This window comes from Oenanthe melanoleuca, chromosome 10 (genome assembly GCF_029582105.1).
Source record: "Oenanthe melanoleuca isolate GR-GAL-2019-014 chromosome 10, OMel1.0, whole genome shotgun sequence".
Lineage (NCBI taxonomy): Eukaryota > Metazoa > Chordata > Aves > Passeriformes > Muscicapidae > Oenanthe > Oenanthe melanoleuca.
Window position 1 is genome coordinate 9,727,115 of NC_079344.1, and position 25,570 is coordinate 9,752,684.

Genomic DNA, 25,570 nt, shown 5'->3' on the forward strand with positions numbered 1-25,570 from the left:
GTAACTCTGTGCCCTTTCCCAAAAAGACTATAAAGTCTGCCCAATAATAAACATACAGTGATATGTAGGCTTTCCATGACCCACCCTACCAGCCCCACCAATTTATTTTTAATGTATGCCCCACAAAAAAAAGTAATTTTAGCAAATATTGGAAGAATTACTGCTTCTGGCAGTGAGGTAAGGGGAGTAGGGGAGGAGGACACTTATGCTGAAACCTGAACATCTCACACTCTGCACAAGAACTGTAAAATAAGAGACAAGCATGGTACCTTGTCCATGTCCACTGCTCAATTACCTGCTGCACAGTAATTATAATTAACAACAGTCACATGAATTCACATGTCACTGTTTAGTCACTGTGTCATTAGTGAAATACAACAACTGCTTACCACAAAACCCGTATTATGATTTTTCACACACTAAGAGAAAATCACCCTTACAGTCAAAGATATTAGACCACGTAAACATAACCTCCTACTTATAAATTCTGTGTGAAAATATAATAAAAATGAGAAGAGATACAAGAGATATATGATATATGAGTTGCCACATGACTTAACATCCTTAACTTTGGTTTTCATAAAAACTATTTTTTTTTTTCCCCAGCTGGTATTAATCAAGTTTACAGATACTTGCAAGATATTACAAGAAAATTACAACAAATGACCATTTCCATCAGTGTTCTGAGGCTCCTATTATCAAGTGGTCTAATTTGCAACTCATTTTTGACATGTCATTTCATGAGATGGAAAATTAATTTTCCATTTCCCCCATAAATATAGAATTGCACGTTTTTTACCAAACTTGAAAGAAAAAACAGCTTCTCATTAAGAAACTATGTATATCAAGGTATCAATTATTTATATTTAATTTGAGATCAATTTAGGTATACCATTCCCTGATTACAAAGTAAGCTGAAGCATACGTGATTTTAATTCTTGCAAGTCAAGCCAAAGATAAGCAATATTACTGAAAAAAAACCCAAAACAATCTTGCAAGTAGCATCAGTATACATTCCAAACAAAAAGAAAAAAATCCAGATGGAAAGGGGCTTCAAGATACTTGAATAGTTCACCAATTGCAATGTTATAAAACTAAATTAATGCACAGTAAGAAGTACCACAGTAAAAAAGATTTCCTTTCACATAAGATGTATTTGAAGCCAAACACAAACAACTTTCCCATGATTTCGTTTCCAGAGAAATCCCCTCATCTCCTCTCATACCCCCATCCACTCCATTTTGTTTTTATTTCCCCAAAACATATGAAATTGATACCAAGCGCAAACCTCTGGGTTGCAAAGCCAACAGCAACACAAACAAGTCAAGTCTGCTCTCAGCAATAAGGTACTCTACGGATGAGGAACGATACAAGATACAAGACAAGGAAGATGTACAGGCAGGAAGACAACCAAAATCTGATACCATCTTTTTCAGTTTCAACCTGCAATTAAGCTTATTTCAGCTGTTGACTACACTCCCCCACCCCAACAGAGAAGCACTTGCTTTCAACATACAAAGCCCCCATTGACCTCACACGACAGCTAAATTTGATTTTTGCTGAAGTACTGTACTTGTAGCTGAAAGAGCACTTTCATTCCTGCTTTTCTCCAGACAGCCTTTCAGAATGAAACTGCAAGTAGTGCATGTGGAATTTAGTTCTTATACTGGGCCCAACATTTCAGAGAAGCCATTTCAGGGGAACGCAAATGAATATGAGTTTGCTGTGCTTTGGTAACCAGAACCAATTTAAAGCTGAAACCTTACGCAAATAATTTTTGGCACAGAATGTTTTAAGATTGAAAGACTAATTAAAAACACTTTCAACTGAATATTTCAAGAGCTAATAGAGATTCAATGTCACAATACAAATATTAATCCTTTTAACTTCAGGCAGCAGCATATTAAAGAACCCTACACTACCAGATTTTGTTCAATATTAGCTTCAAGCAACACACAGAACTCAATAACTGCACCACTAACATTCCCCAATACAACATTGCTGAAGGGACCAGGTGCTAATCACAAACATGGAATAACAATCTCTAACATGGATGTAAAAAAAAAAGTTCTACTTCAATTCAATAAACAAACTGTGAAAGGTGCCCAAAGATGCCCAGACGAAAAACAAGAAAAGCTGGCCTGAGTTCCAGCTAAGCCAGTTCCCAAGCTCATTAACCAGTGGATCCTGTCACCAGTCAAAGCACAAGCCACTGGCATGAGGCTCCAGAACACTTCAATCTCCAAGGGGAAGTGCCAGGGATTCTTCTGAAGAGTTTTAATAAGGGCCACAGGAAGCGGAAGATCTTTCATTGGTTGCTAATATTCAAGAAATACAATGAATAAGAGATAGGATCAACCTGATGCAATGTTATGAAGTCAAAGGAGAGCTTGCACCAAGACAACAACTTGTTGGGTACAAAGGAGACAATTGGGTACAATCCCCCTCACCCACACAACTACTGCTGTGAGCTACCAAAAAAACCCACCAGGAAAAGAAAGGACCATCACCAACACAAAGTTTTCTGACAGTTCAGTGAGCTCAACCAGTTCACGTGCAAAAAACACAAACAAAGTTCAACACAGGAGAGCCTCCGGAACTGATGTGAGGGAAGACATGTGACCAGAAGGGACAACATATGTTTTAGCAGCCCGTAAGCTCCTGGGATGGTTGAACTCATCTATTTGAGCCCTAAAGCCACAGAATGCCAAACCAGTATAATAAGCTCTCCCATGCTTAGCCCTCCCTTTGGTGCTCACATGCACCAAAACGAAACAAGGAAATGATCAAACTTTAAAAAAAGTCAACCACTCCACCTTCTGCCAATTAGTTTCAACACAGATTGGTTTCTGAGCTCATTTGTCAGACGTGTGCTATTTGGGCACAGAGAGGGTCTAGCTGCAGACACATGTGGAAATGCCTGTTCCAGCAGCAGAGCAGGCTTAAAGAAATTAAGAGAGCCACTAGCCAAAAGCAGGCACTGAAAACAGAAGGAGAGAGACTCAAGTCCAGGCAGTTCCTGCCCTGCACTTGGTCTGTGCCTCTCCTGTGCACACTCGTCCCTTGGGAGGGCAGGGGCCGGATGACAGCGCTGGGCTCCTCGGGCCAGCACAGCCACCAGCAGAGCAGCCAGACTCTGCCCCAGCACAGCAAACATCACCTGACAGGTGTTTTTGGGGAGGGAAGGACCTCCCATCAGCCCCTTTCTTGGCTCAGCTTAGCTGATTTTTGTTTCAAAACTGCCTCACGCAGGAAGACTCCCAGTATTGCCGAGCCCAAACATCAGCAGTGACTGCCCACCTCTATTGCTTTATGGGATGTTTGCTCCCACAGCTCCAGCCACTGCTGCACCCCATCCCTGCCTGCAGCCACATCAGCTCAGCCATTTCGTGGAAACAACACAAATATTTGTTCTGCTGCAATGGAGAGCTTGCTGATCTGATAGAAGATCATCTCCAGAGAAATCACATACACTGCACAGGAAGCGACATGGCTAAAAATAGGACAACCCTTTTTAGGGGCAGCAAGCCCTTGCAGAGCATGAAGCCTTCTGTAAAATAAAACCCAAGTGCATACACTATCCATAATTTCAAATAAGGTCTCCTCTAGCTTGGCTTCAGTATGACACTTGAAGCAGCTTCATAGCTGAAGCGACAACAAAGTCTTGGGATCAACATGACTACATGCATGTCCTCCTCAGTCTGAGGTGTCACAAAATAAACGTGGAGCTTGTCAAGCTCCTGGAAATGCCTCTGGCCTCTGCCCGTTCCCCCAGAGCTGTGCCTGCACAGCACTCATAGGGTAATGCTATGAATTCTGAAGGTTATTCTGAATGAAGAATTGATTTATCTTAAGAAAAAAACCCAAAACAGAGCTCTTTACAATATTTCAAGCACATTCCCTGCTTTGCTTTACAGTATAGTTGTATAACCAGTTATAACCAGCACTAATGAGAAGAAACAGCTGAGAGGGAAGTGCCAGAGCCTTAAACTACTCTCAGTGCAACCCCAGAACACCTACTTCATTGAAGAGTATGGAATAAACACCCTCCTTCTGTATTAGCTAAAAATTACTAAACTTCAGCTGAAATTTCCTCTAACTGGTTTCTTAAAGATATTTTTTGCTACTAGAAGCATGGCAGCACACAGCTCTGCAGGCTAAGTCCTCCTTTTCCTACAAATAAGGTGCTTTCAGTCTACCTGTTCCTGTTACTCCTGTAATACACAGCTTCATTAATTTAATAATGCACTCTTACTGCTGCTGCTACAGGTTCTACCTTTCCTCCCTCACAATGTCACATCCTCAGAGTAAATTCATCTCTGTACCAAGCAACAACATGCCTATAAAACACATAGAGTTGAAGCTGCAGAAACACTAAAGCAGAGCAAATCTTCTGGACATCAAGTTCTCTGGAGAAAGAGACACATCTTCCAATGCTCTGTAAAGCAAGTAACAAAATACTTGTGGACATCTCTTCCCCATAGAGCAGGCACTGTGATCCTGGTCTTCCTCCTCATCCCCCTTTCTTTTTTTCCTTTTAATTAAAATGTTTATATGTCACTAGTTTCAAATAACTGATACCCTAGCTTTATAGGCTTCAAATGTTAATCAGTAAGATCAGAGAGAGAGCAGCATTTAGCAGGATTAAACACACAAGGTTTAAGAATAATCTCTTTCACACACAACCCCCCCCACCCCCCCTTTCTAGACAAGAAAAAAAAAAGTCTGGCACAGAAGCCAGCTTTCTCTTCATCTGTCTTCCCCAAATGAAAAGGTCTCTTGAATACCAGTTATCCTTATACTTCAAGTTGTGGTAAGGAAAACAAGCAGATCCTTGCATCCTGCAGTAGTCTTGTGTTCTGCAAGCACTCCTAAAATCTGTGACTGGTATGGGAAGGATCCCTCCCAAAAGCTAATGCTGAGACCACCCAAACAGCATTGTGCCTCAGCAGCACAGCACACACAGTTTGAATCGTTCTGATGCCAGCTCCAAAACTGCTGCTCAGAGAGAAAGCAGAACACAGAGAGCTACTCTTCACTGACAAAATCAGCACACTGACAGTTTTACCTGACACTCACTTCAAATGATAAATCCAATTTTAACAAATAATTAAAATATTCCCTCCTCTGTCATAATCACCTTTATAATGAAGCAGTTCAGCACTGACTAAAGTAGCACAAATACCAATGGTCATTTTCTCTTTGTGCTAATGAAGCAAGGAAGAAACTGCAGAAGTGGTAAAGTGTGCTGCTTAAACATACAAAGCTTCATTTCAGGCACAAATAATACACAAAGCTAGGCACACAAAGATACACTCCACACTTTGTAGCACGTACTGGCACAGATACCCAATACCACCTGTACCACCATATGAAAAGGCATGCTGGTAGAAGAATCAATAAATAGGAAATGCATTTCTCTACAGGCTTATCAAAATAAAGGGCAAATAAAAGTCCAAAAGCAAAGTTCTGTTGAATCTTGCTGCAGAAGTTCCCAAAGCACCGGCTGTGATCGAGGACACTGGTTCATACTGGAATTTACTGCTCAGATGTCCTCCTGGAAGGACACTACTCAGGGTTATAAAGCACTATACTCACAAATTAATAGCAAGTTACAGAACAGTCCTGGTTTTTTTACTCCACTGCTGCCTCCCAAAAGGCTCCAATTTACATTCACTGAGCAGTCATTTGTAGCTGCTTTAAGGCATTATCATGTCCCAGCAACTTGCTATGGAGCCAAGAAGAACTGGCAGATTTGAATAGGGGCCTCAGTCACTACAGCTCAGCCCAGCTTGCTGGTTGCAGTCAGACATGTCATTTCATCTTACAGCTCACCCTAGCTAAAGCACTGCAGCTGGTTCACATTTGCCAGCACAGCTACATGTGTAGTTACACTCTGACCCAGTTTCATCAGAATGCTTTGAGTTAAAAAAAGTGAATATGGTTAAGGACCAGCTATGCAAGCAGATCTGTAAGGGCAGCGACCTCTTTGTTCCTGTAGCAGCAGAACACACAGCTGCTGCATTTTTCAAAACACAGGAGCTCCAACTTCCTCAGCACTGAGAGAATCCATATATTTTAAAGCTTTCCACTCATTCCACTGAGCCTCTAGTTTTCCTCCTGCTTAAACAAACTACAGTTTTAAATTGCAATTTGAAGTAGAATTTATATGACTTCATAACAAAAACAAAATACTCATGCTAGTGACCAAAGACTTACATAAGATGTTCTTTTAACTCACCTGACAAGTCATTTAATATCTACCATGTTCCTGTCTATTCCTGTTGAACAGCTTTTTATTTTTGTTTCATGCACAGACTTAATTTAGACTAAAATCAAGTACTTATACTAGACACTCCTAGCAGAAACTTTACAAAAAGATGTAAAAGAGTTAGAGATGTCTTTTCCTCACTTCCAATTTTTAGCAGTTAACAAGTTTAAATCCTTCCATACAAAATTAAAATATAAATAAAATTTGGACTCTTAAGAAAGCTACATCTCAGATTCAAGATGTCAGAAAGACTCTGAAAGAATCACACTAATGGAAAACTTACACACACATTAGAGAAAGCGCAAACTCAGAAGTGGCAGATGGACAGAAAAGAGACAGTTCAGATCTCAGGAAGGGACAGAACATTAGCAAATTTTATAACTAAACTGAGCCAGAATATCATAAACCCAGGAACACCTGGTGTAGACAAAGCCTCCAGTGTTAAAGCGTGTGTGCTGCTAAGTACAGCTGACTGCTCTTGTACTCAAGGTTACATGAGAAACAAGAGGACATTTCACTACAACCCCTCCACTCTTGCTAAGCAAGAACAAAGATGCACAGATTCTATACTGCTATCAAGGAGATCACTGATAAGAGGGACTCAGCTTTCCATGCTTGTCTACATACACTATTAATAGATGTTACTTTGAAACTGTAATTACTACTTGTGACCACGCTTAACCTTTGCAAGGCATGGATTACCAGAGCCAAAGATTAACTTCTGTAAAAGTGGTACCTCAGACTCTCATTCACCTCATGCAAAAGCATCTAATTACTTGCAGTGACCACTTAAAGTCTACAAATAAAAGCAAGTATAAGCAAATTTTTCATATTTAATTCCCAAACTTTCTAGTATAGCCACACCAAATAAAGGGCCAATTCCATGAACTTCATTACCCTACTGAAGATTAATTCTAAAAAAACCCCCAATAATTAACAAGCAATGTAAGAGGTACATTTCATTATCTAGCAGGAAGAAGCATATTTTATTTTGAATTTCAAAGAGGCAGAGTACAGACAAAAGACTTGCTTTGGAATTGTAGAACACAGAGCTACTGGTGGGATGCTGGGGTTTTGCAGGAATGACCACTACTTTATGGAGCATCTGCTAAGACACCTAAAAGATTAAGTGCAGCACTCTGTATAAAGCCTTCAACACTCCTATTTATCATGCATTTCAATTTGAGTCTAAAGCAGCTAAATACAAATCAGGATGCCAAGGATTATCACTGTTAGTACATTTAAGCCTGTACATTGGGACTTCCTAGTTGTTCTAAACTAACACTGCAGAACCACTAGAATTAGACCCTTGCATATGACAGCATCCAAACTTTCTGAGATTCAAAGAAACACCATTTTTTCCTCTGACTTAGAACACTTAAAAGCCTCCTATTTTCCAATAGCACAATACATTTGTAGGCACCCCCAGTTCATCCAGCAAACTCCAGTCCAGAGCAACACAAAAACACTTTTTCTGAAAGAGACACCACCAGCATGTTCTAAGTTTCTGTCTCTCCAGTGAAGACTATCAGAAAAATCTAAGCTGACAAAGCTGCCTTTTTGGAGACGTCAACCTGAATGCAAGTAAAAACAACAAAACCCAGACACACAACAAAACTCACTTCTTGGGCTCAGAAGAAAAAACCAGCAAATAACCCTTGGAGCTAGACAGACTTGTTTACAGAGCCACGACAGGGACCTTCAATAAAGATAACTAGTTAAACATTAAAAGCACTGAAAGCAACACAGTAACTATACTTGTTCAGAACATAGCAAAAACAATTTCTAAGTGAGTTACAGACAAAGAAAAGTGAACACAAGGGAAGATGTGTTTCAGGAAGCTGGTTTTGATCCAGCATCCCTGGGAGAGGAGGCATGGTGGGAGAAGTTCAAGAGGGATATGCAAGGAACACAGAGAGGACACTGGCCAGCCACCCCAGTGGTCACACTGTCCTACACAAAGCACTATATGTCCATACAGAGCCCAGAGAAGAGTGCCCTCCCCCAAATATGAAGTTGAATTTAGACCCTCAGCTCAAGATTTAAGGCAGACCAGCTGAGCAGGCCCATTTTTGGAAGATGGCTATCTCTGAGACAAGATTGAGACAGAAATCTTACATGAAGTTACACTTGTGACACAACATGCAGCTACTTTTAAAAGAGCACCCTTCTACAGAGTGCTTGCTCTGCCCTGGCATCTCTGCCCAAGAGGAATAAAAACTCAGAAGTTACACCCATCAGAAAAATCAAACCATGTCAGTAATTGCTCATCAGCAGTTGGCTACATCAGCTCACAGTTTCCATCATTTGTGGCTGAGCTCATGTCAAGCCACATAGATACAGATACTCCTTGAGAAGCCCTTTTCTTTCCTCTTTAGTTTGTGCCATCTCATACCTGTATTTTGGCATTCAGGTGCTGCAGTAATCCTTGAGTTGCTCCTCACAGCCCCATAAACTTAAAGTTTACTTGAAATCTGTCAGATTACAGAAATACCTTCTCTAAAATACTCTACAAAAGGTAAGAAAACTACTCTGAAACAGAACACACAGGGTTGCATTCTGCCTTCTCTGATATCAGATGTTGAAGCTGGCCATTTCAGAAATCAGAGGTTGTATAAAAATAGAATCAGGACATTCTAGAATTCTCTCAATTCCTTTAGAATACCAGGCCAAAAGGGATGCAGGAGAGCAACACCATACACTATCTTTGATGCTGTATTTTAAAAACAGGTTTGACATTACACACTGATGAGAAATAATCTGTAAGAAGGATTCAAACACTTACAAGATTACCCTCATAATTAATGAAAGAATAGGTATAGATTCAGTAATCGCTTCTTTTGAGCTTCAGTGAATAAGTAATCTTCTCTCAATACAGCATAAGTTTCACTTATTTTAAGCATATCAAACCCAGAAGAGATAAAAGCCGCTTTAACACGAGTTCCCAAAATAGACAGCTTCTTGTTAACAAAGCACCTGTTGCTGAGAACTGACAGTAAGCACAAAACACATTATAATTTGTTTTCATAAACAGCACTATGTAGAATTTTAATTAGCTTATAATGCCACAGCTCTACATGGGCTTAATGCTAAGGGAGCTCCTGCCTTAATATCGGGGTTCCTATGTGTTAATAAATAAAATAATCATCATTTCTGGCTAGGGCATCTTGAATTCAGCTTAACTTCCAAGAACACTGTGATTATCATGCATGATGTGTAGTTCTATTTAGAATTATGCACTCTGTCTAATTTAAGCGTGCAAAATTATACAATACCCTTAACAGTGGTTTGATGGGGAACTCAACCTAAAGCTAAAGCCTGACCAAAGAAAGAGGTTATGTAAGGACAAGTTTTCAGCAGAAGAGGTGTAAGTATAATGTTCCCTGTGCCAAAGCTGCATTCCTCATCTCCTGCAATACACTTAAATTTAGTCAAGGGACTCAAAGGTATTACTTTGTTTCAACCTCAATGCTATTTTGGGGGGGGTTGCTGCCTTTTTTATCCCTTCATTAGTATTTCAACCACTGGGAAAACCAGCTTACAGGATCCCAAACAAATTACATGTACTATGTAGATGCCTACATACTAAAACTTATCCCCTGCACAAAGCATAGGAAAATACTACACAGGTATGGCAGCTGCCATGCTGGACAACTGGAATTTATCCATCACTTCAATACATTGTCAAGTTTCACTGAAGACATGAATAGACCAACTGGTCACTCTGAAGCTTTGCATCTTCTCTTAGTTCCCTCTTAGCTGTCACTTTACACTGCCTGAAACAATGGAACGTGTAAACATCCAACTGCAACCTATACACATGCATTCAATATCTGTTAATATGTAACTTAATGCAATGATTTCGTGATACAGGTAATTAGGGGCTTCAGATACCTCTGTCACAGCATTGCTGGGACAGCAACTGATCTACCCTGAAACTTCATTCTTCAAAAGCTTGGGTTGTCTCTTATCTGGTCTATGGTGCAGCTCTGTGCCAGAAGAATCAAAAGTAACAGTGCAGGACGAAGGTGAGCTTACAAAGTCAGTAACAATGAAATTTAAGGCATAGCCTCACTTACAGCTTAAGTCAAGAAAAAAGGCACCCATCACCAGGAGGTCAGAGTGAGAATTAGCGAGAGTTGCCTTGTGTCAGCTTTAACTATCTAAGCATCAAGTTAATAGATAAGGGGCTAGGAAATTATCAGAAATTTGCAATGAGACACTCTACTTTCTGAAGGTTTCCAAAGTACACCACTCGCTCAGATGGAGAGGTCACTGCGTAAGAAAAGCTTAAAAAAATACTGGAAGCAACTTGATTGAGGACAACTGGCATTTCTTCCCCCACTGCCGTCACGGAACAGAAAATAGTTTTTTACACTTCTTCCCTAAGCCCATACAGAACAGACTGCACATATTTCAGTTTCTCAGCTGAGGAGAAAGCCAGAGCTGACAGCTCTCGAGTAAGAGTCTGCATTGCAAACACTGTGCTTTAATCACTAGGGCATCCTTTTAACCTACAAATACTCCAGTTACAACTCTGTGACCTGCCCTCCTGATAACCAAGGCTGCTATTCATTCTGTTTTCAGACAAGATTCCACTATGTGAGTACACATTTCTAGTACAATGTCTCCCCCACTCACTGTCCAGAACACTTAGATCAGCAAGTTAAGAACAAAATCACCTAAAAATAGCATGGCTGGATGCCACTGTCTCCCCACTTATTACTATGCTACCTTTGCACAGAGATTTTTTTTCTACAATTCTACATAGAAAAATAAAGTCCTAAATGGCTTTACAGGAAGGACTTAAAACCAAAAAGGCCAAGGTGTTAAGTAGTGCCATGGGATTTCCCCTTTTTCCTCAAGCGACATAAACAAAAATGTACATTTTTAGAAGCATTTTGAACAGTAACTCCTTAAGTAGATCTGATTTCTCTTTTTATCCTCTTGCCATAGTGATTGTATTCTGCCAGAGAACAGACTGACACATGCCAAAGTAATAGCACTTTCTAGAAAAAAAAAAAGTTCACAATCTAAAGGAAAAGTAGACAAACATAGAAAAATGGAGGCCAGATCGTCAACTATTTTGCTTGGCGTATTAAAGCCAGTATCACACTTCAGAATGGATAAAGAGGAAGGGGGTGGGGGGGAATATCTGCTCACAGGATATTGAGCTTCAACTGTCAACAATGTGTGGCTTTCTATGATGCTCATTCCCTTGCATTCACAAACTATGGCCAACAGGGCTTCTATCAGGAAACAATGGAAAAAAAACCAATTTTCCTTTTTATTATGGTACTGGGTCACAAACAGGTTTATCAGCAAGAAAAAGGCATTTAGCTTGGCCTAAGGATGCAGTCACAGGCACAGCAGCTTCAGCTAGGCTGATCCCACAAAAAAAAGTCCAGTGCCCTTACTCTGTCTCCCAGAAATCCCTTCTGTATCAAACCTCTTTTGTGAAGGCAAAAATCCCCACAACTGTTGAAGAATATCTGCATCCCTTACACTTAAAGCAAAATTAATTTAAAGACATAACCCTGGATTTCAAAAACCAACTGTCCCATTGTAAAATGTGATGGTGCTCAAGGAAACCCAGCAACACTGCAATGCACATTTTGCACTGCACATGCCACCCCCTGTAAGTTCACCAGGCTGAACTTTAAAGGCCACACAAAAAAAGTTGCAATAAATTCTTCATTTCAGGCCTTGAAAAAAAGTCTAAGAAATTAAGGTGTCAGAGCTGCAACAAGGACACAGATATTATTCAGAGAAGACTGATGTTCCAAGCATTCTGATTGTGTAGTGTGGGATCTGAGGTTGAAGACAGAAGGATAAGTAGGTAGCAACTAATCAGGGATTTATTTATATACAGAATGACTAGGTATAAACTTAAGATCATAGGTCACAGTCACATTATGACTTAGCAGAATAACAAGCCAATTTCTGCAGAAAGAGAGACCAGAGGCAAAGGCCAAAAGTTTCACAGACACCAAGTAAGAGAAAAGCAAATGCAGGACAACAACATCAACAAGTGACCAGCGTGTAAAATTTGATATTTCTGTTGTTATAATGGAAGAAAAAATTAATGTAAATTATTCCACTGCCATGCACAGAAGTTTTAAATCACTTTTAAATGCACTCAAAGCATGAAGTTTGACTGGACTTGTTAAGAAGGCAAAGTCATGCCCAACTGCCAGACCATTCTAAACAAATCAAACACTCCTTTATCTCAGCACTAGTCCTGGCCCCTGCATGGTTTGTCACACAGCTGGCAATTTGTTTGTTATGTAACTAATAATAATACACTTACCTTGACCTATTGTTACGAATGCTGCCTTCCTCCTCTCCCAGGATACTTTAAACAAACCCCATGAAAATATGCTGATACTCAAAACAATTCTAAAGTCTCTTCCCTAAAAGGCATTACAGGTAAGTTCTTCCATGTTGCCACAAATTTTTTCCTCTTTCTTTGCACGCTAGTAATCAAATATTTTGGTATTATAAAACACTAAAATAAATACTTTTCTTGTCATCTTTCACCTGGAGAACATTTGTTTGGTAACTAATTCTAATTGATACTGAAAAATCACTTAAGGACTTGACACCAATATCCAACAGCATGTCATACTAGCATGATATTCGGATAGCATAATCCCAATATGAGAAGCCTGGTGAAACTCAGAAAACTCACCTGTATCAGCAACTAAAGCTACCTGATAAGCATCTTACCTGATTCTGAAGGAACTGGGCAAGGAGAGCAACCTCCAAACCTTTCAGTTTAACACTCAGAACCTCTTCTTTTGCCCCTACCTTGATAATAATCCAGATCCCAATGCAAGGTCATCCTGTTGCATAGAAAACACTCTGGTACATGACAACACTGCATTGCATTAAGAACTTGATTCTATCAATATATTAAATTCATACAGGGGATAGTAGAGAAACAATTTTATCCTACTTTGCAGCTTCATATCTCCCCTGCCACTCCATCCTTGAAACTGGCATGATCAACAACTCATTGACTGTTTTCTTCTGGCAATCTAAATTAGAGACAGCCTTCTATACTATGCATTTGTACCTAAGTTACTACCAACTTAGGTACAAAATGCTACATTTTTGCCTGAAGAATCAGTGGTTCTCTCACCACAAACACAATTTTAAACCTTAAGTGGAAAATACCTGCATTCCTCATGCAATATTCTGCTTTCATCACCACAATTATATTCCACAGGACACACGTGAAAATCATCCAGTCTCCTGCTTTGTTCAAACTAAGGGTGAAGACTTCAGGCCTTGCTTTAAAAACTCATGCAATGCAAGATGTTTCAACAAGCCCAAAACACCTCACAAGCTCAGAAACACCTCTCTTAAGCTCCCATTCCCATCTGATTATTAAGTTTATATTTGTCTCCCTAATCCTTCACACAGGTAAAGATGCATTAGCATCATCAATTACAGGACACACTGGTGCAGTGCTGTCTTAAACCCTGGGCTAGTTAAACTGCTGGGGTGGCTGCCAGGGCCAAGCCAGCCACACTGTTTATAGTTTAGTTCTCCAGATACAGGATTATTACGTTTCAGACTGACAAATACCATATCCTGAAGGTTAGAGTCCTGTGACACAAATACATCCTGGCAGGGCAGAACAGCTGAGCAGGGGTGGTCTTCAGCACAGAGACAGGCTGAGCTCTTGCAAGACTGCTGAGGCATTAAGTTAAAGGAAGAACTGTGGGTTTAATAGAACTGCTGCTTAAAAAGGAGCTATTTTTAGGAAATACTCAAACGAGTGTGTTCATTTTTATAAATAATACTCAAAATACTGTCTTAAGTTGATCTAAATGGAGCAGAAGATGGATCAGGTTAGGATTTAACTCAGTTTCTCTCTTAAAGATAATTTAATAGCCAAAAAAGTTTCTTCTCAAATTAAAAAAAGCCCCTCTGTTCCTTTCAATAACTGGAGAATGAGCACAAAACCCCAACATGATTGAGGAGAAAGGGTTTTTGCACTGTCAAAGCTTTGTTTTAGCTAATCTCTGTTTAGCTCAAAAGCCCTATAAACACACTTAGAAGAAGGGATCTGTTAAAAATATATCACCCCACCCCTTCAATTAAGGGCTGAGAAGCTTATGACACATCTGAGAAATCCAACGAGAACAGGGAAGAAAGACTTAATGTTCCTGATACTAAAGGTAAGAAAAAAAAAAAAAAAAAGAAGCAGGTTTAAAAATCCCAAACATGTTTCATGCCTCTGTTAAATGGATTTTAAAACAAGAACATATCCCAACTATTTTTATTCCTTTGTAGGTCATGTGTAATTAACTGCTTATTTTCACAAAACCTTATTACAGTGTAAACATCACTGGGCAGATGATCTGCCCCACCCAGAGCCAGCTCCATACCGCAGGGACACACACAACTATCTCCTGAGGATCCCTTGTATCTGCAGGAAAGGGCAGGTCCAAGGCACCAATCTGCCCTGCAACAGCACCCTGTGCTGATCACACCTCTTCAGTTCACCCCTTTCCTAGAAACTACAACAAAACCAGCTAGAATTCAAACCTCACAGCTAAAACCAGGGCCAGGTGTCCCTTTCTTAGTACCCCTGACACAATCTAGGATGACATTATTCTTCTTCCCCCTCCCTCCTGCCTTGGGCACAGGGCAATTAGCAGAAATGATCCCTAAACCACTTGGGAAACAGGGGGAGGAAGAGAAGGGGAAAAGAGCCAGTTGGGTTGGCTCCAGTCACTAGTTCAGAACAATTTGAGCCAGCCCAGTTGACTCTGCCTGCAGTGCTCACAGAACCCACTCTGCTGGGAGTGTGCAGGAGGCCCCAAGGGTGGCACAGAGGGCCCAACAGGCAGGGCGATGCAAAGTCACATTCCTGGTTTCAGGGTGAACACCAGCCCTTCCTTAAGCTGAGGAGTATTTTACAGAGATCAGCCCATGGCAGGCACACAGCCTGCTCCAAGCAGCACTGGACAGAACCAGAGTGCAGGGTCACCTTCCCAGCTCATGCTGGGCCACCCAGCACACACTGGGCAGTGCCACCAGCAGCCAGTGGACTGTAAGGCACAGATGTCCTTTGTCTCAAAGAGGGGAGATAAAATTCAGTCCTGCATTTTGTACACAGGGTTACAGCGGATTTTAAGAATCCCTTATTCACATCAGAGATGTACATTCCATCCTGGCACAAGCAGCAGACACATAAATCCCACAGCACACAACACATTCACAGTGTTTAAGATCTGCAGATGGAGCATGTGCAGGAGAAGGTTTTATGAACAAGAAATGCTGGAACAACCAATCGTCGTGCGGGGACAACACGGGTCCTGCCAGCAACGGCTTTGAATGCAGGCAAGAAACATTTGCTGTAGCCTGAATACAGAAGTTGTACAGCTGTGCCAGCAAAGTGGTATGTTTACCCTTTAGGGCAGATTTGCTTTCTACAAACAGCCTGCATTAGAACTGTATACATGTGGCGAGAGAGTTGAGCATTTCACTCCTGTGTTGAATAAATCAGCAAAACTGGTCCCAGGTAATACTCCTTTCCTAACTAAGTTGGGGGCCAGAGGGGACCCAAAAAACATGGCTGCTCAGTGATCAAGCAACAGGAACAAGTTGCTTCATGTATTTGGCTTTTATCTTGTTCTAAGAGAAACCAGTTTTTGGCTGAATGTAACGTTTAACAGCATACAAATACTTGAGTTGTCTTCCTTCAGTTTCAGCAGTTCTAATACACATAATTATAAGTTTGGAGAAATTACAGCTAAATCTAGTATTCCTCTTGCCCCCACCTCATACATCTGATCTAGACACTTAGTCTTAGGCCTAGCATCACATGGCAGCTAAGAAATTAATATCCAGGTATTTAAACACTTACATATCCTGATCTTAAACCCAGTAGAGGAAACCCATCCCAGCTCTCAGCTAAAAGAACATATATAGTCATTGTCCATTCTAAAATAGTATTTTCAGGGTTTAAATACAAACAGGACATTTAAAAAACGCATAAACAGATAAAGACAGCAAGAGGAAAACAGTAATTCAGACCTATAAGCCACTGGCCCATGGCAAGACACTGATATATACATAAAACAATCTATATCTAGCATTTTGGGAGGAAACAGAATGGCTCATTGTAAAATTGAAAGAATGAGGTATACTTTCAAAATAAAACTTGTTTACATTCAGCAAAGGTCTAAGGTATTGCTTTCCATGATCATTTGAAAGACTATTGCTCAATTTTTCACATCCTTTCTTCTATCACCATGACTAATCAAACAAAACCCATCAAACTTCTGAGACTCAACAAGTATCAGGGACATGAGTATTTCTTTCCAATTCCCAGGAGCAGCTATGTATCAACGCAAGGGATTTTATAAAAACAGGAAATATTTAGGGAAGTAAGAAAACAGATTTCCCAATCTGAAAGCCTTGCTCTGTATGTGGCCTCATCTAATGCAGAAAGGGTGACAATTAAAAGAAAGTCTTCATTCTCATTAGAACCCTCCTGTTTCCTGCCTTACCACTTCCTGCTCTCCTCCCTCTCACCCTATCCCATGCCACCCATGGCACTTCATACTTTTCCTGTTCCCGAAGCCCTTTCAGATGCACAAAGTGTCACTAAAAATACCATATATGATATAACTGGTGCAGAAACTGAAAATAGTCTTCCCTCAAATAAAACACCTGCTACCATTAGGCAATACAGGTTTCCAAAGAGATTCAGACAATTCCAAAGGCAAAAAAAAATGCTCCCCCCATTTTTTCCCCCCTTGGCTGAAAGGGCAATAGCTGCAACACAGAGCAATAACACTTAATTTTTCCTGCCTGTGTTTGTAATCAGAGCTCTTACAGACCCAGACACCCTACAAAACTGATTAAAATTGAGAAAAAAATTGCCTTGTTTTACATAGTTTTTACATATCTTTGTTCTAAATGCTAAAGACCTGCGAGACATTCTTCTCATCAAGAACAAACACACAGACAACAGCACAGCAGCCTTCAGTGATACAACAAAGGACAATTTAAGACAAATGACTTGGAGCAAACGCTATCACTGAATAATCCCACAGCAGCTGTCATAATTAGTTACCTCCAATCTCATCAGAATCAGGGAAGTTAGAGTTAAAATCGAGCTCTCTTCCTGTAACATTGTGTAACTCCAAAACAGCAGCATTATCCTCGCTATTTTAGAATTAACATTTCTCCGTAAGATAATGTGGAACCGCTCGATTCTTCCACACCAGAGCACCCGGTGCAAGCCGAGAGATGACAAAAGAAACTCGGTCAAGTTTGAGCCTCTCAGCACCTTATTTCCTGTCTAAAGAGCCCTTTTGTTCTGCTTCCCTGCATAAATGTTAATATCCTGCCATCATTAGAGAGCGAAACGACGAAGGAAAGCCCCACGCACATGAACTCCACTGCCCCGGAGGGCGGAACGACGCCACACGACGCGATTAGAAGGGCAAAATTCCTACCAACACGATCTCCACAATTTTCTGTTCGCTTCACCCCAGATTAACTTCACTTGGAGCTGCACTTCGGCGCAACCTACCCTGGGCACGGGCCCGCCCTCGCGCTCCTATTGGCCGAGGTGGCGAAGGCCCGCCCCGCCGGCCGGGCCGCGCCCGCTGATTGGAGGAGCGGCGTGTCCGTCACGTAAAGAACTTTTCCTCGCTAGCAGGTTAGGCTGGGCGGGCTCGGGCACCCCGGGCGCGCGCTCTTAAAGGGGCCGTGCCGCGCTCCAGCCGTCACAAACGCGAGCCGCGGGCGGGCGCACCCCGGGAATGATGCCCGGGGAACGGACCCCGCTCCCCGCGGGGCGCACACCCCTCCCGGCACCTCGATCCCGGACGGGGGCTCGGGGGTGGAAGAGACGATAACACCCGAGCGGGCTGGGAACGCTTCTCCCGCGGCAATTACACAACTGCCGCTTGCTCCACTTAAGGGATAAAATTAGCTGTGGGTTTGGAGCCCATCCGCGCTTTAAGGGTGACTGGAGTTACCCTGGGAGGCCGAGCACACTATATAAATTAGTAACCCTGGCTAAAAATACATCGGGTCGCCGGTTCCAACGACTTCCACCCATTTAAAGCATGAGTCAGCAGGAGCTCCGCAGGAAGTGACTGTCTCCATCCCACAAGGTACCACGGCTTCTGCCAGAAACTTTTTGTGCTTATTCAGGCTTCACTTGACTGAACAAATTTGCAAGATCCTGGTCACGTTATGACAACAGCGTTTCTCACGGCACAGCTCTCAGCACTACATAAAAACCTGCCTTTTGGCTCAAAAGGGGTTATTTTTCCTTCGTGCAAACGCAGATGTGGTTCCCTACGTATCTATCCAGTGAAAAAGATACATAAAAACAAAACAAGGCTTAACAAATATTTCACAAGTGTTGATAGGACACCTGGTTCAAGACGAACCTTGCCCCATTCCTAACAAGCAACACAGGGAAGAGCCAGAACACAGTCAGTGTTCCCTCCTGCACACACAAGTATCATCATAGTTACACAAGACTTAACCCGGGTAGCAAGGTTGCCTTACGTAAAATATTCTCACGTGCTTAGTGTAAAACGACTAAAAATATCAAGCTAGAGGAAGATAAAGCACTTGTCAGCACAAGCACATTTGGGTTGTTTTTGTCGTGTGGAAAGGCAGAGAGGAAAAACTTGTTTCTGGTTCTTGTCACCTTTCCTCTGCCAGTGCTGGAGCTGCCTGCCTTCTCTTACTTCACCCATTACCACAAAACAGGGAAGTTTTAACTTCCCTAATACAGATTAATAAAGTCCAAGGCAGTCCAGCACACTGCTTTACTGCAAATACCATGCAACATCAGGAAAATATTTACAGCTAAGTGCTCCCTTGAGCTTTGATACACCAAAAAGAGCATAAAAAACACCTTCAGGAAGGACATTTACTTCTGCTAAAATGATGAAATAGCACATTTTGTGTTACCTATTTTAAAGCAACCTATCCTGCCACAAATCCAAGTACAAAAAAAAAAAAAAAAAAAAAAGCAGCAATTGGTTTTAAGTTGATATATATGAAACACTACAAGAACAGAATTAGTAATATCCACATAACTTCCCCCACCACACCTAAAATATAAACAAGAAGAACCAGACCTTAATCCTTGCATCTGAATTCAGTGCCCTGCGAGAGCCAGCACTGCTGGAAGCTGATCTGGGGTCCCCTGAGGATAACTCATACTTGCATGACACTTTTTTGACCAACCCTTATCTAAGCAATCAAAACCAAGAACACAGTTCATGCAAACAAAACAGGACAGTAAAGTGTAACTCAAGTATCTCAGTAACCAATCTTGGAAAGCTTCAATTTGGAGCACATTAACTTTAGGCCCATAAAAACAGCAGCACAAGTCACAAATCATATCAACCAAACTGCCAACTGCTAGAAGACATGACAACCCCATAGTCAATGCTGTTGTTGGGGTACTTTAAAAAGAAGAGAGGAAAAAAACCCAAACCAAATACACTACTCTGAAAGTCTCCAGCTCTATTTGCTACCACAGCAGTCTCACCCCCTTGTAATGGCAATGAAAAATAATTTTTATCATCAAACATCCCACACTCCAGCTCGTGCTTCTGTCACACAGGCAACTAGCAACTCTTATCACTACAGGGGAGATGTTCCATCCCTTTTCCTCCCCACCTCTTCCCCCCACATGCCCTGCAGTCTGGCCAACTCCAGAAACCAGCTCTGGTGCTAATCAGCCCCTTCCACCTGCCTTGAGTCTCTGAGTTGGCAGAAGTTTGGCCGACTCAGAGCAGAAGGGATGGCAAAGCAAACTCTCCTCTGCCCAGCACTGGCCTCCCAGCTTTGCTTACCCATCTCATTTAAAACCAAAACACACACACACACATCATTACTACCCTAATAAGAAAGCTCCAAGAGTAATTTGCTATCCTCATAAAACTGAAGATCCCCACATTGTCTGTGAAGTAGGGTATCCAAACTAGATTCATGGCTGACCCTAGGTTACTGGACTAGAAATCACATCTGTACCTAAATCTTGGGTTAAAAATTGCATTTAAAAATTGCTACTCAAGTCATTATCCCATGCTGAAGAAAATGTAGTAAAACTAGATTTAAAAGCCTAATTTTCAGTCTAAGTTTCAGCAAAAAGCCATCTATTTTCTCTCTAAACACACATACATTCTGGAAAAATGACACAGGCACATTAACTCAGGCTCAAGTTAAGCCTTTGTTGCTCTTACAATATCTGTAGCAATGCAGAAAAAATGAAAATAGCAGATTGCAGCTGCAAGAACACTAAGCAGGGAAGCTTTAACAGCAGTGTTAAAAAAAAAAAAAAATCAGCTTGCTGCCACCCAATTTTGCACTTGGACACTAAGAGAGCACCTGACTCTCATTTGACTACAGTAATCATGGAACAGCTAAAAGGCCATTTGTTCTGTAATCTCACACATGCAGAAGACAGCAAGTTTGGGAGACCTGACAGCCCAAGAGATCAGGAACAGAGCCTTCCACCTCTAAGTCACCAGTTCAAACAGAGACAAGAATAGTAGTGATCAAAAGCTACATGTGATGGCTGTTCAGGGATTAGATGAAGAGACGGTTACTCAATGTCCAGGTCCCAGCAGATCAGTGTGATCACAAGAGCTTTCTTCACTATTCTGCACCTGGTTTTTCAAGTTTTCAGTCCTGAATCCATTACACCTCCTGGATTCTGTACATGTTAATAAGTAGTAAAGAAACTGATCTGCTGCATACACACACTGAAGTGGCATTGGAGAAAAGGACTTTACCCTGTGCTTGTCAATGATGCCTGCACTACAGCACGTGCTGAATTTTTTATTATTATTATAGTTCAGACTTTTAGCTTTTGTTATTACTAGAGACAGCTTTCAAAGTAATACTTAACTTCCCATGCCTTTCACACCCTCAGATGCTGTAACCCTGTTTATAAACAATAGTTCTCAATCCTGCTGTGTATTTCTGAAAATATATTAATTTTTGGATTATATTAGCATAGTAATTTCACAACTTTGGCATTTGAGAAATGACTGAGACAAGATTATTAAGTTTTTTTTATCAAACCTAAAAAACCACATTATTTCATGAGGGCCATGTCTATATAGAAGCAGTGGGGAAAAAAAATCCCTACATGAAGAAACAAACATTCCTTTACATATTATGCATTCTTCAATACATTAGTGTGCAGTCTCTGCAAAGTCTGCTAGCAGTATCTCCTTTCCAGCCTGACTTTATTTTGAAAGTCTGCAAAATTACCTGCACTTTCCAGGCTGGATAAGGAAGATGAAAACAAGTTCAGAGTGTATGTTGACTGAAGGTCCCCAGAGCTTGGGTTCATTGTCCTGCTTCAAACACCACTACCAAAAACAACCTTCAACAGAAGCCCAACAATACACAGTCCATAATTCTTAGTAGCACATTACTTCCCGAGAATGAAATTGCTGATGAAAAGCCAAGATCCTAGAAACCTAGCAGGAAACTTATCCTCAGCTGTAACTAAGGAGGCCCTCACATACAAAGAATTCAGCTTGCTATTCCAGGAGTTTGAAGAGAACATACCAGACTGATGAGATTTCAGTAATCTCGAACTTCTGAGATTCCTCTTGCTGCTTTCAATCCCAGATGAACTACTGCACTGCAATAATCAGATCTGGAAACAACAAAGGGGTGCACGTGGTAAATACAGAGAGCTCTGCTGAGCTGTCTGGACAGCAGTACAGACACACCAGACAGACACATTCCCCTGGATGTTTTAGCAGCTATCTCAAACCACCCAAAGCTTGGCTGACTTGAGATATTATTGAAGTTCCAGCATGTTAAATCCCAATTCTTTCTGTACAGGGAATAAGCCCTTAACAGAATCATTTGTCCCTGCCCTGTGGCCCCCTGGCCTAAAGCTAGATATTCCTAACAGGTCTCAATCTGTCAGCAGGTGCCATATTGCTTTGCTTTGGAGTGGTTGTTGGGATTTTTGGGGGGGTGGGTGATTTTTTTGTGTGGTTTTTTTTTTTTTTTCAAATCAGAACATGGAATTGTATCCTGTACAGCTGCACAGCCAAGGTCTTTGGTGACAGAAGGCTACACCACTTGCTTCAGCCAAAGTTCTTGAAAAAGGACCTAGACATTTTAGAAGATACTTCCTTGATATCAGGTATCTCTTGGGTGGAGCAAAACTAAGTATACTACAGTTTCCATTTAATTCATCATAGTCCAAGTGCATTTATATGTAATCTATAACAATCTTTGTAGGTCAAATGATGTATCTTGAATGCAAGTCACAGCCCAATCAGTATTAAAGAAAAAAAAAGCTGCACAGCAATTAATTGCCAAGAAATGGAGGCAAAAGTTTGTACACTTCCAATTTTCTCAGAAATCAGACTGATTAATATAGCTGTTACAAAACTACACACTTTCACAGAAACAGGGATTACCTTTATCTGTAACCATAGCAACTTTTCAGTAGTTTGTGTTAATGCTACTCTCTCTGATAACTTGCCACTATCTCTTTCAAGCTATTTGTGTAAGGTTTTGAATGTGCCATCTGAGACCATGAAGTAACGAGAAGTTGAAATGCAAATATACATTCTTCAATCACACTCCTGTAAGTATACTATGTCACATACAATGCTGGTAATTTTTGCCATAAATTCATGATTAGTCAAGAAGCTAAATAGTAACAGATTAAAATAAATTTAACATGATTCACAGGTTTTTAAGAAAAACATTTTAACAGGTATTTTATGAAATATATACACAAGACAGTTTTTCCAGTAGTGAAGATTATCTTCTTCTCTATCTGCAAAGTAATAAACCCAAGGAATTATGTCACTGACACGTTAGAGACTTTACTATTCAGTACCATAAGGAACAAAAATCCTCCAATTATACATTTATTTTGGCCTGAACATATACAAGATAGATCAGAAAAGAGCCAGTCCCCTTGCTGTAAGTTAGGTTATAGTAAAGAACAGCACTACAAAAACAGATCAGATAAAACTCAGAGTAAAGCTGTAATAGTTAGAAGACAGACAAGAAAGAGACAAAGGAAGGAGTTGACATATTTACTTCCTCAGTTGTTGACTTACCATCATCCACAGCTCAGAAGAGGATTAGCACTCTGTGCAAAAAATTATTTAAGAAGACACAAGACAAACAAAAACATTTACTGTAAGTAGGAGGAAGAAGAGAATAATTACTTCTTTTTTTTTTTTTTTCCACTGAAGTTCACAGGGCAGCTTACCAAGCTGTGCCATTCTCTTTTCAGTGTAGAGTTTGGCATAGTTAAGATGTGAGCACAGAACCTTAGAAGAGTGAAAGAAACTCGGCACGCTCTTTGCTCCCTGTAACTCTTATGCAATGACACCTATTATAGGACAAGCCTGGACAAACACTCGGGAATGGACTTCAGAACACAACGGTGCACTTGAAGTCAATCCATGCAGGGGGTGAAGTAACTACCATGGTTTTGCTGCATGCCTCCACATTACACCAGCACAAATGGTGGAAGCTTCTGTATTTTCGTTGTTGCTGCTGTCGTTATTAGCAGTAAGGTAACTGCCCTTATAATTTTCTAAGGTTACCCAATCCTAACATCCTGTGGAAACACGAGTGGATGTTCACACCCCTTATCTATCACTCCAGGCTTTTGGCAAAGCCTAGGAGGCAAGTTGGGTTAAATCTCACAGGGCTCCTGGGCGAGCACCAAAACAACAACAATAACTTCTCATAAAGCAAAACGCCGAAGTACAACAACCGAAGAGCGGTACAACACCAAGCGCACGCCTGTCCCCACAGCAGCCAAAGCCACGGCGCCGGGCTCACCCGAGGGGCAGCGGGCCCGGCCGGGCGGGCAGCGCTGGGGCCGGCAGGGCAGCGCCGCCGGCTCGGGCCGCTCCGAACGCCGCGCTCCGTGCGGAGGGCGCGGGGCCGGGCCCAGCGCTGGCGGCGGGCCGCCTCTGCCTCTCCCTTCCACCCAAGGACACGAGTACAAACACCTCTGCCCCGGGATGGCTCCTGCGCACGCAGCCGCCCGCCGGGGGTGGGGAGAGGAGGACGGAACCACCAAAAAAGGCAGAGAAAAAGCCGCGGGCCCCGCGCCCGCCGTCGCCCCGCAGCCCCTCGCCTGCTACGTGCGGGGTCGGGGGTGCGAACGGGGGACCCTCCCCACAGCCCCTCCGCCGCTCCCCGGGGCCGGTGGGCGGGCGGCCGCCGTTCCCCCGCCCCGCGGCGGTGCGGGGCCGCGGTCACAGCCCCGGCCCGGCCGCCCCGGCCCCGCCGCGCTCCCTCACCTGCGCCGGGCCCGCCGCGCCCGCCGGCCCCGCTCGCTCCTCACCAAACTTTTTTTTCCCCTTTCTCCGTGTTTCGTTGCCCTCAGAGTGACGCGGGCGGGCGCTGATTGGCGGAGCCCAGGAAGGGAGGCCGCGGGGAGCGGGAGGCGGCGCTACGGCCCGCGAGTAATTATTACACGGCGACGGCGGCGACGTGAACCACCGAATGCTATTTAAAGGGACAGCGCCCGCCCCGCGCCCCCCCGCCCGCAGGGGTGACCTGAGGCGAGCGCGGCGGCGGCGGGAGGGCGAGCGGGCTGGGGCGGCGGCGCCCGCCCTCCTGCCCCGCAGATAAATTCATTTTGCTGTGAAATAGCCGTGGATGCGCGCCCTCTGCCCTTCAGGTCCGTGAAGGGGAAGGTCTCTCCTAGCAGGGCTCAGTCCCTCAGAGCCCCCTCGCCTCTGTGCCCTGTGGGAAGGCAGCGGTGGGCTTGGAGTCTTATCTATAGTGTCACCTGCTTGCTCGTGTTTTTTCTCCTGTAGGGCTCTGAGACAATCCACTACAGCTTCTTTACATGCACACCATTTCCACCTCACGCCCGATATATATGGATATATTTACTTTTTTTTTAATATGCTGTCCGCACTTGTCACAGCTATAGCCCAAACCATGCAGGGAGATTTTAAAGGTGAGATTTAAGGATGATGAGTGAGTTGGTGGCTTGAAGCAGATAGGGAGTACAGGATTCCAGGGACATGAAACAAGCCAAATAAAAGGAGATTTTTATCGGTGGATAAGGGGAGAGGAGCAGGCCAAGGTTAGAGTAGTTGCCAGGGGCTGAGTGGAGTTTGCAGAGTTTTGGAGGAGGGAAGGAAAAGCGTGTGGTTTTACAGCCAGAGAAGCTGAGGCTGGATAAAACATGTTCTCATTTCATACAATCACAGAATATACTGAGCTAGAATGGACCCATCAGGATCATTGATTTCCTAGAGGTACTGTGAAGAG

At 42.3% G+C, this 25,570-nt stretch overlaps 1 protein-coding gene across 3 annotated transcripts in view; it reads right to left on the bottom strand.

Annotated features, from left to right (window-relative positions):
• Positions 1–24,686, bottom strand: part of ZFAND6 (zinc finger AN1-type containing 6) — a 36,298-nt gene extending 11,612 nt beyond the window's left edge. Inside the window, exon 1 of one of the 3 annotated variants that reach the window (XM_056499814.1) lies at positions 24,586–24,686. Coding sequence is in view for 1 of the 3 variants with exons in the window: in XM_056499812.1 (XP_056355787.1) it covers positions 17,688–17,689 (2 nt within the window). In the remaining 2 variants the exon portion in view is untranslated. Of the gene's footprint in view, positions 1–17,687; positions 17,856–24,585 lie in introns of those variants that run through there. The other 2 variants (XM_056499813.1, XM_056499812.1) reach the window with 2 other exon arrangements.
• Between the last annotated feature and the right edge of the window lie 884 nt (positions 24,687–25,570).